The sequence below is a fragment of the Etheostoma spectabile genome, chromosome 6, assembly GCF_008692095.1.
Source record: "Etheostoma spectabile isolate EspeVRDwgs_2016 chromosome 6, UIUC_Espe_1.0, whole genome shotgun sequence".
Classification (NCBI taxonomy): Eukaryota; Metazoa; Chordata; class Actinopteri; order Perciformes; family Percidae; genus Etheostoma; species Etheostoma spectabile.
The window spans coordinates 20,256,264-20,268,172 of record NC_045738.1 but is presented as its reverse complement, the minus strand read 5'-3'; the positions used below and the strand labels follow the sequence as shown (position 1 = coordinate 20,268,172).

The 11,909-nt window shown below is 40.9% G+C and overlaps 1 protein-coding gene across 1 annotated transcript in view; it reads right to left on the bottom strand.

Annotated features, from left to right (window-relative positions):
• The window catches only part of bbs9 (Bardet-Biedl syndrome 9), a 186,087-nt gene that overhangs the window by 127,644 nt on the left and 46,534 nt on the right, over nucleotides 1-11,909 (bottom strand). Inside the window, 5 exon segments of the mRNA XM_032517504.1 lie at nucleotides 2,003-2,111; nucleotides 2,113-2,150; nucleotides 2,318-2,490; nucleotides 3,367-3,462; nucleotides 5,379-5,519. Coding sequence (XP_032373395.1) covers nucleotides 2,003-2,111; nucleotides 2,113-2,150; nucleotides 2,318-2,490; nucleotides 3,367-3,462; nucleotides 5,379-5,519 — 557 coding nt within the window.

The following is an 11,909-nucleotide window of genomic DNA, read 5'->3' as shown; positions in this document are numbered from 1 at the left end:
CTGTTTATATGGATATGGTTTAATTTTGCGTTACATGACCCATAGTTCATAAAAATGCAGCGCAGTGAAGATACAGATGTTTCATACACAGGACGTGTGTATCCGCCATTCGACCCGTGCGGGACCCGTTCATAATGAGTCAGCCGTCTCTCTGTGAGTAGCGTCCATCACACTCCCTCTCGCAGTTATTAATAACCTATGTGACAATACAATTTGTTTTGGTTAAAATCAACAAATAATCGTGAGAATAATCGCGATCAAAATTTTGATCAAAATAATCGTGATTATCATTTTGGCCATAATCGTGCAGCCCTAACTTGAAGCGTTAATAAATGACTTAAATCAAGGTTGCACCTGAGACGGAGCCTGCAAGACAGTTGCATACTGTGGATAAGAAAAAGAGTGAAAACGCGTCTAAAACACCTGTGGTTGAGATACCAGGTTAGTTTTCAGTGGTTTAACTAAAGAGATTAGGTTTCACAATGTATTGAAACAACTTTTTTTTCTTTGTCTCGCATGCCTAAAACAACATTCCTGATAAAGTTTGATTGCTGTAAGTGCTGCTGATTAAACTGTTAAGGTGGTAGCCATTAAACAGAGAGAGGACATTAACATGTAAGGAAGACGAGTTTATAAGGGGCTTCCTGATGGCTTGCAGCCAACATGACGTGAACACAGTTTATTTGGGTTAGAATGGCTTTAAGAAGTTCAACAAGCTCATTAATTCCCTCTCATTGAAGTCTGAAAGTTGCTACGCATTAATGCATTGTTAGAGCAGCGTGCTGGACAGGGAGTGTCTCTGATCACAGAGAGCTAAACAGTGACGTACTGACAGCTTCAACAGCTAATGAAGAGATGATGTCACACCGCCTCGCTACGCTAACGAGAAGCTAATGGACGGTGGAGCAGATGACCGCCAAGTCAGCCTCTAAAGTAAACAGCAGGGGAAAGGAACCATCACTTTCCACACACACACACACACACACACACACACCATTTGCACTCTACACCACACCACACACCAACAACAAACACAAACCACACACAAAAAATAGTCAAGTTCCAACCTCCCATACTTTGAACTGAAACAAGAAGCAAGACAAAAGCTAAACAGCTGCTTTGTTTCAAAATCAGCTTACACTACCTTCACTACACACACACACCACACACCACACACACACACACACACACACACCCACACACACACACACCACACACACCCACACACACACACACACACCACCACACACACACCGAAGGGAGAAAGTGTCTACACTTGGGCGTGCAGGTACAAATGTACCGTACAGGTTGTTTTGTTAAAACTGATGTGTCTGTGTGTGTGTGTCTATGAGTGTGCACGAGCACACACATTGTGTCCAACTGGGTGTGAGCTCACAGCTAATCACTGAAGTCTGAAGTCCATAAATCAGCAGAATACAACTCTCACACTGTAAATCTACAGTAACACGTCATCGCTCTGTGTGTGTGTGTGTGCGTGTGTAATTCACTTTAGATGTGGGTGTGTGTGTTTGTTTGAGTTAATGAAAGACAGCAAAAGTGAGCTGGGAAGTGAGATTTACTCTCTAAGGCAAAATTTACTGCCAAGAGCCAGAAAAATTAAGAAATACATACAACTAATATATTTTCTGCTGCCTGTATGCATTTAGGTTACAGTAACAGTAGATTGAGTTGGGTTGCTTGGCCCTGGAGTTTCTTCTCCCAAGCCGTGTCCTCCAGCGTCCCCTGGGGGTTTCTGAGGTGTTATCACGCCAGATGGGATTTCAAACCTCCTGCATGTTGTGTGTCTGCACTTGGGTCTCCTCTCAGAGCTGTCCTAATCAGATGCTGAACCACCTCAACTGGCTCCTACTCACAAAAACCTTCTACTTCCAGAAACCACTCAGGGTCACCTAGTACAAGCCGTTTCTTCCAACCACCCATCTTTCATTACCCACGTGAACACCCCAGTCTCTTAAGCAGAACTATGTGAGTTGTGTCTGACCTGGCTGTACGTGGCGTCCAGCAGTGTGTCCAGGTTCGCAGTGGTGCGGGTTTTGTCTTTAAATCGTGTCAGCAGGCGACGCTGGATGGCTCTGAATGGACAGCCCCGCTGACAGCAGATCCTGATACTGCTGAGCACTGACACGAAGCTAACACACACACACACACACACACACACACACACACACACACACACACACACACCCACACACACACCACCACACACACACACTACACACACCACAAGGCACGATTACTTCTCATTTACTTGGAAATGCTTGTTTAGGTCAACTGAGACATGAACTTCAGTGTGTACCTGGAAGTGGTGGTCTACAGACAGGAAGTACTCTTGCATAGGGAGCGGCCCACTGAAGCTTTTCTTGAAGTCTTTGACTCCCAGTTTGGAGAAATGCTTGTCAAATCTCAGGACCAACTCCTTCACCACCAACCACATATCCTCAAAACTGTCGCTCTGAATACGGTAACGCTCTTCAGAAGTAAGGAGGAAAGTCAAAGAAAAGAAACAGTATTAAAAGGTTGCAAAAAGGTATTTAAAGATATCTAAAAAGGTGCTAAAATGTTAAAATAGGTCCTAAGAATGAAATAATAGCAAAGACTATCTGTGGTAAGGGACTATGAAAGATACAAAAATTGCTTTGAGTTAGAAACGCATCAGAAGTATGAAGGCTAAAGCGACGGTTAAAGAGTCATGATGAACTGTATCAAACAGGTGTATTAAGATATATCAAAAACTCTTAAGACATGGCGAATGGTATCAAGAGGGTTGTCAAGGTTTATAGAAGTGATGGGAGAAATAAGATACGTTGAAGAGAGGTTTAGAATGACAGTAGTGTCAGATTATCAGATATTAACCTCTTCCACTCCATCTCTCCCTACCATAAACCCATTTTTGTGAGCTCAGAACTAGAGATATTTTGATACCAATAACAGTATCGCCTCGATACTGCCTGAAATGCTGGTATCTGTAAGTACTGGAGTTTATACATTGATCCAATTCCACGTAATAAAGCCCTAAAGAAAATCTACGTTAAAGTAGTTTATGTATGTCCTTTTTAAGGTTATAACTGACTATCAAACTGGATAAAAAAAAGACGTAAGTATAAATATAGTACAAGTCAGTTAAGTGCAATGGCAATATATTAATAACCATATTGTAATTGTAAGATTGAAATATAAATGAGGTAGATGAGCTGAACAGTGTTGATTGACTGTGTTCAGTGCAACGATGACTGCTTGGGGAAAGAATGTGTCTTCGTGTCAGCTGGTTTTGGCGACCCGTGCCCTGTATCTCCTACCAGAGGGAAGGAGGTTAAACAGTTTGTATGTAGTGGTTTTCAGACTCACGGGAGGTCTTGGAGGCCACCACGGTGACCTTGGCTCCTGACAAGAACTGGAAAGCCAAACTACTCCCATCCTTATCTTCTGATTTAGCTGAAAACTCTGCCGAGACAGAAAGACAGAAAGCAGTGTGATGAGACAGATAGGAGGGCCTATCAACATGCAAGACGCCAAAGATGAACCAGATACAGTCACACTTCACAAAGACACACAATATAAGCAGGCACAAGCTTACACAAATCCCTCTTTCCACAAAAAGCCCACAGTCAGTATGAAAACTGTGTGTAAACGGTGTTTAGACGTCAGAGCTGCTGATTGTAGCTGATTGTACCGAAGATAAATGGGAAACAGTACAGAGATTCCCAGGGATGAAATACACACACACACACACACACACGCACACAAAGTTTTTTTCAACTTTCCTTAAAGGTGCTCTGTACGATGTCCCGCGTGTTTTAGGCTACAACATTTGTTTTCACATACAGCAAACATCTCACAATCCGCAAGCTGCCTGTACCCTGAACACACTGTAAAAAATATCTCACTATCTGCTAGCTGCATGTCCCCAGAACACACTGTAAAAAACATCTCACTATCTGCTAGCTGCCTGTACCCTGAACACACTGTAAAAAATATCTCACTATCTGCAAGCTGCCTGTACCCTGAACACACTGTAAAAAATATCTCACTATCTGCAAGCTGCCTGTACCCTGAACACACTGTAAAAAACATCTCACTATCTGCTAGCTGCATGTCCCCAGAACACACTGTAAAAAACATCTCACTATCTGCCTGTCCCCTGAACACACTGTAAAAAACATCTCACTATCTGCTAGCTGCATGTCCCCAGAACACACTGTAAAAACAAACTGTGTCCACCTGCACCACAAAGCATACACAAACAGCGTTCCAGCCATTAACCGACAAGAAGGATTTGGGGGTGGGGGGTTAGTGAGCAAAAGCACGGGAACGTCTTGTTTGAACGTCAACAAGTGGTAAGGTCACCCAACATCGCTTAGAGCACCTTTAAGGTACTGGTTGACTATTGGTCTCATGCTGGTATTTAGCCTTAGAAGGAGTTTACCACCCACACACAAACGTTCATTTGGCTTTGTGTAACGCCCTCTGATGGCCGCTTCATTTGTCCTCAGCTCTTCATCAACATTAAGTGCACAATCTGTTCCTCTCAGCTGACAATAACAAATATGAATTATATTATATTGTTTCATTAATGATGTTATTAAATTAACTGCATTGATGTAGCGCTTTTATCCAAAGCACTTTGCAATTTACGTCTCATTCACACACACTTGCGTGAGGACTTATGAGGACTATGGTTAACTGCTCCTTAGGGTAAAGACCAATGAGTTTTCTGTTGCACGACTAAAACAACCTTTGAACGTACACGTTTCACCAAAACAAGTTCTTTCCCAAGACTATTGACTCCATCGGGCGCTTAGTTCGCCCAAGACGATTGTGATTGGAGAATGTTTTTCTCCCATCCAAGAATGCTGTGTGGACTAGCCAAACCCTCCTCCGCAGCACTGTGGAGGAAGGTCTGCATGTGCATTTTAAAGGTTCAATGAAATACAAAAATTGCATTTCATGTTCCTGCCCTGTTCCAATATGTACAACGTATGTGTTGATTACATGTGTGCATTGCTTTGACAGCATTCCTTTAAGTTCATTTGTTTCAAATACTCATCTTGCACTCTGTCATGGACACTAAACCGAGATTTTAACAGAGATATTAACGTCATCTAGTTAACACCTCCAATCACGTAAAGACTGCAGGTCTACTTTCATCCACAAGCTGAGCAGCAATAGCAGCATTACAACGTATCATGCTGTCAATGTATCATATCGTTTTCAAAAGAAGTCTCCACTGCCAAAGTCTCAAACAATGCAATGTGTTTTGACTTCAGATTAAGAACCTTGCTTGTTTGAGAAACTGAAAACAGCATCAGTATGTGTGAGTGCGTGCATGTGTGTGAGTGTGCGATATGAGTGTGTTTTACCTGGGAAAATGGATTTGAGGTTGACTGGTGGCTGGTTGGTGTCCACAGTAATCTTAAACTTGGTGGTTTTGGCTGGAGAGGTAGGAACACACACCAATGCCAAAGGAAGACTGAACTTGGACTGGAGAACCCTGGGAACTCCTGAGAAAAAGAAAATATATAAAAACTGAAACATTATAGATTTTTCATTTTCCTTTTTTTGTTGCATTTTCTGGCCATGTTCTCCACAATTTAGTGCTTTCCAATGCCTGCATTGGGTGTTGACTCCATTTGTCAACGTTAAACGTTTATTTACAAAAAATAAAAAAATATATAGTCTTTGTGTCTTCTTTACCTTAAAGTATTTTGGTCTACAGAGAAGTTGCAAGTTTTGAGGTTGTAATAATAACGGATTCCTTCAGCATTATTTTAACCATACTCTCAAACCGCGCACATCCTTCTCCTGAAACCCCTTAAATTCACAGCCCACTTCCTCTTTAAGTGGCACCCATCTCCGCAAAACTCGCCTACAGCGAGTCAAAACGAATCAAACAAGGTCGGCACATCGTTTTTCTTTTTTAGGCTCTCTCTCCAAACAGTCAGGTTAACAGTTGTTACCACAGTCAAAACTGTAGGTATTCAGATTACAGGAGAATCTGAGCGCTGCAAGGCCGAGAGACTCAACATCAACAACAGGTTTGGAGGGGTTTGTCGAAAAGCCGAAAAGGAAGTTTTGTGAAAAGTGTGTGTGTGTGTGTGTGTGTGTGTGTGTTTGTGTGGGGGTGGGGGGGGGGGTGTTTTTTGGAGAAGAAAAAAAAAAAGATGGGAGGAGGAGAGTTTAGGCCAACTATAACTATGTCCTGAGCTTAAGCAGTGCTGAGCTTGGCAGAAATCTACACTTAGCTACAATAACAGAGCGAGGGAAAAGGGGTGATGGAGGAAAACAGTTGTTGAGAAGAGATGGAGCGAGGGAACCTGGGGAGAGGAGGTGAACTAAACGACAGGAGAGGGAGAAAACCTGAGGTGAGCAAAAAAAAAAAGGAGTGGAAATAAACCAGTGTGAGAGACGGTTTGGAAGAGAAGTAGTATAAGAAACAACAGCCGCGGTGGGAGCGAGGGACAGTTAAATTACAGAATGTTCCAGGTTATTACAGATAGTAATAATTACCTGCTACTACTCTGCACCTTTTTTATTCCAGACATGCAATTATTACGTGATTATGTGAATAATTCAATTTGGTTTGAATGCATGAACTGAGGCAGAGAGAGAACAAGGGAAGAAAGAAAGCCAAGGAAAACAGCAAAAATGGAAGAAAGACAAGGAGAGGGTGAGGGAGGGAGGGAGGGAGAGGGAGAGAGAGAGAGAGAGTTTTTTTTTTTCCTCTTTAGAAAAGGAGGACTTTGGTCCACTTTCATATCTCCTCTTGCTCATTGACCCTTTGTTCTGGGTAATTTCAACAAATCACATTAACAAACACAAAAGTGATTGTTAAATCCACATGTTATTAAATTGAATATGTTTGTGAATATGATTATGTTTCCTCGCCTCACAGTTTTCCTTGGATTGGGGTGGCACCTAAACCATGGTTGCAGCTGGCGTGGTCTTGTTCGACGTCCTGCTGTGTGATTGTTTTGTCTTGGTAATTTATAGAGTGTGGTCTAGACCTGCTCTATCTGTAAAGTGTCTTGAGATAACTCTTGTTATGATTTGATACTATAAATTAAATTGAATTTGTAACAAGTTTATAGCCTGGTTGACACCAGACCCTGTTGAGTTGTAACTGAGAGTGGGTCTAGTGAAGGTTCATTCTCAGCTCATTTCCAAAGGGGCGTCAGCAACGGACGCCGCTCAGAAGCAAATCTTTTTCTAAATGCTAACAATCCCCCATGGTGGGAAAGTAACACTATTCGTGATACAGATGATTGTTTGATGTCTGGATTTGATCGATTTCTCTCTTTTTTTGACATACAGCTGACTCAGTAGTCTTCAAAGTCAAACTCCACCCACCAGCAGGTGTAACAGCAGAAACATCTGCTCCAGATCTACTCCGAGGTATACATTTTGAGTCTTTAAAGTGACTATATGTAAATGTTACACGTTTCTGAAACTGTGTATAGTTCCTACTGATCATTAACGACCTGAGACTAACAGTAAAAACATTGCTAATTTGATATAGTTCTAAGTAAGGACTCTGCTCGGGGCCGATATTTCCCACAAAGTCCCAAAATGTTTTACAGCAGGTAGACGGTGCGAAGAAGCACACATTCTGATGGGTCACAGATTTTGTTGTGTCATTAAAAAAAAATTTTTTATGACAGCAGGTGTGGTAAAAACACTATAGTTTTTGTCCAAAGCGGCTGCTAGACACAAACTTTACACAAAAATTACATGTTGCCACTTTAAGTAACAACCGGGTAGCTTGTTTACTACACATACTTTACATTTCTGATGGCCATTTTTCAAAGCCACACCACCTTTTTTTAAGGTGACTTTGACACTAATAAGGGTAGACAGGATGTACACTGTGTTATATTGGCAGACTCAAACAGGTTTCGAGTGTCTCCAAATTGAATTTCAGAACATATTCTGAATTGAATGAAACCACTGGCTGCCTAAAAGGAAAGAAAAAGCTTATTTTTTATGTATTTTTTGTTATACAAAAAATTTGTATTTTTGTACTATTTTTGTAATTTGTACGTTTTGGAAAACGGTCAAGACTGCGGTAAAGTATATGTAATAATTATGGAACGGATAAATAGGCAGAAACAGGTATGTCATGGATTCATATTTACCAACAAACCAGGAAAATGAGCAACACTGAAATTGAAACTTCATTCCCAACCGTCTCATTTAAGTCAGAATGAGACATTTGTTTCTAACTATGCTTAATGGAGTTTGAAAAAGGGATGTTTTCTGTACACACCGGGTTGTCCACTTGTTGCCAGTGTGGTGAATCAGGCTGCTGTGTGGATTTAAACATTAAAACAAGAAACGCTATTCATCTGGTGTGGATGACGGGTGGGGGACAACAGAGAGAGAGAGAGAGAGAGAGAGAGAGAGAGAGAGAGAGAAAGAGAGAGGGGGGGGGGTAAATACAAGCAATGTAAGAAAAAAAATCAGACACTGGGAGGGGAAAGACAAAGGAGAGAAAATATCAGATAGAGTGATTAGATTATTAGATTAGATGGAGAGAGTCTAGATTTAAACAGATGACAAGATAAAAGAGGGAGGAAAGATGAAAGAAGGGGTAGAAAGAGAGAAGGGTGAAATGGAAGAAGAGGAAGGGAGTGGACGTTATGAAAGATTGGAAAAGGCCAGGGGAAACATTTTTCAGTTTTTTTAAACGCAGCATCGCCATTTACTAGTGAATGCTATATGTGCGTTTGTGTGCATGTGTGTGAATGCGGTTGTAAATCTCGTCTTGTTCCATACAGTATCAGTGTGCTACAATTTTTCCCAAAGCAAACTTTATATAAAAGTTTTTTTTTTTTTTTTTTAAAGCATCACATCCAACACATCTGTAAGACTGTTCAGGGCTTCCAGACATATGTATTATGTTGAATATATAATTACAGCAACAAATGGAAGTCATAATTCAAGCTGTTTGCGCTGTATCAACAACCCCTGCTGTATCACCCAAAACCTGATATGAACCCACAAACCACATCTGCCTGAAATCTTTATCCCTGTATAATTTGAACTTTAATCGCATTCTTTTTTTTTTTTAGCTGTATTGAATTACCAACAGTCGCTAAAACGGACGCTCAGGGAGCACTGCACGTTTTATCAAGGAAAGACGGAAGGCAGCAAATACCCAGAGCCACTTTAACTGAACTTAAACGGGGACCAAGGGCTTCAGATTTCTGTTCCTGAAGGGAGCCGAGTGATTGAGCAGGTGAATAAACACACTTTGAGAAAGTCTAGCTTTAAAACCAATTAAATGAGTTATTTTACATTTCTGGGAACTGATCAAAAAACAAGGTAGGAAAGATAATGTACTTCTAATAGGAAACCTCTGTTGAGGCCGACTGAAACACCACTGACTCAGTAGTTTCTAAATCTGGACTTATCTATCGTGACATTAGAAGTATATCATTTTAATTGCTGTAATATGCAGAATGCACAATTAATCCTCTTTTGCCCTGCAAGTTTTTGATTAAATGAGTGTTCAGAATAAAAATAGTACCAAAAAAGTCAGGACTTTGCTAGTGTGGAAAAGTTGAAAATGTAATACAATCGTGGATCTACCTACCAACCTATAAATCTACCTATCTATCTATACATCTACCTATCTACCTATACATCTATCTATCCATCTATCCATCCATCTATCCATCCATTGTAATAAATGCACAAGTTCATATAACCCAAAGGTTATCAGACAGCAAAACACTGTCCCTGTTGCTATTTTTGTTATTTCTCTCATCTGGAACCCATTTTGTTTTTTGATCAGTTTGAACAGCAACAGGTTTTGTGGACACACTGTTCCAATTTCCAACTGACTCAAATGTATTCTGTATCTGCTAAACTCATATCCTGAGTCACGCCACCTTCACAGGAGCTGCCGGGCCGGGTTTAAATGCTAGATGGTAATTTGTCAGCATTGCCACGGCTAAAAAAATAAACGTTGCATCATTGGCCTGCGTCAAATGTCACAGTTTTGAATCAGGTTTGATGACATGAGGAGTGACAAGACACATTGCAAAGACAAAGAGCAGACCGTTGGTGTTTGAGGAGATGTTGCAGTGAGAATGAAGCCACATAGTGAGTAACTGACTAAACATCATTTCTCAGTTACAGTGAACTGAGACTACTGTGTTTGTCTAGCATTTGATTCACTGCCTGTATGAAGCTTTGGTCTTCTGCAATCTGCTTTTAATTGTCTAGATAAGACTGACTCTTCAGATACATCACATACAGTGACAGGTAACCCCAGAGCTAACCCTGGATAGTTGCTTGCACTGCTGGTGATGTGGGAAGCTTTGTCAACTGTTAAACACACTTAAAATCCCAATTGAGCACCACTGCTGCTACTTGTTAAAGCTGCTGTAGCTCCACTGTACTGCTGTCTCAGAGGACTCGGATTCCAATTATCCGGAATCTGTGTGTGTGTGGGAAGAGAGAGAGACCACAGAGTTTATTTGAGTAGAGGACCACTGTACAGGATCAGGTTCTTACCACAGCTGCAGTGATGTCAGCCGTGTGTGTGTGTGTGTGTGTGTGTGTATGATTTACGTACGTACGTATGTGAAAGAACAAATATGTTCATTCTTTATGTGTGTGTGTCTTTTTATCATTTCCTCTGTGATACACACAGTCACAGCACAGCCCATTCTTCAACAAATCATGTTCATATGCAGCTATTGTGCATTAGTGATTTGCATTAAACGGCCCTACTGAGAGCCAGAAAGTCCAGGTGTAGATTTCTGGATAAATGTTATCCTTCGATGATCTTTTTTGTTTTATATAAGTCATCTGGCATTCTATAATGTTACAATAACTAAGATAGGCTTGGGCGGTATCCATTTTTTTCATACCTTCCTGACATTTTACATGACTGTATTTGTGTAAAAAAAAAGGTTTCATTTTTTTTTTATTATTGAGCAAAAAAGTTTAGTTTGTCAGTAAAATGAGAATAGCTTGCCCAACGTAAAGGTTAATCCAGTGAGCCTGGGCCAAAGTTGTGGCTAACTTCGGCGCTAACCCCTTTCACTTTAATCAGCAGGTGGCAAGCAAGACACTGGAACTCTGCTTGGGAGGAGTTGGAGTATTTATTCACCGCCAAAAAATAACTTTGGATGCAAGCATGCACGTGTTATTGTGGAGTGTGTGAACTGATGGGCTTTCTTAATGTACTTAAGTCTTTTTCTTTTCCATTTATCTTTCTGACACAGGGGGAAAAACTTACAATTTGCCATTTTTTGTCTCCTCAGGAATGTATTTGGCTGATGCAAAATAGCTGCATATGAACATAATTTGCAGTTGAAAATGGGAGAAAAAAAGTGTGTGTGTGTGTGTGTGTGAATGTATATTACTGCAGGGCCTCTTAGCCCACTATCGTTTACAGGACATCCTATTCTGTATCAAAGCACACAAATTCAGACGGACTAAAACAAACACAGGCTGACGACTAGGAACACTACTGCTGGAATATGCGTGCATGTGTGGGTTTGTGTGTGTGGGTTTTTGTGTGCGTGCGTGCGTTTTGCTGCACTGAAAAATGTGAGTCCATGCGTTTCTGTAAGCCTGAATGTGTGTATGTGAGACGGATGATATTTCTGTGTAAACTGCACAGGGTATAAAAGGATATACATGGTTATTTACTTATTCCATACAGTGAGGAAAAGTGTATGTGTGTACAAGTATGTGTGCCAAGTATCACGTTACAGGAATATAAACAGCAGGCAATGGTCTCTTCCTGTATATACAGTAGTGTTGGAATGCACAAAGTGTAGTTTTGATTATATCCCAAAATTCTGCAAGTATATGTATACATCTGCAGTGCATGTTTTATCTTTGTAATGGTGTGTGTGTGTGTGTGTGTGTGTGTG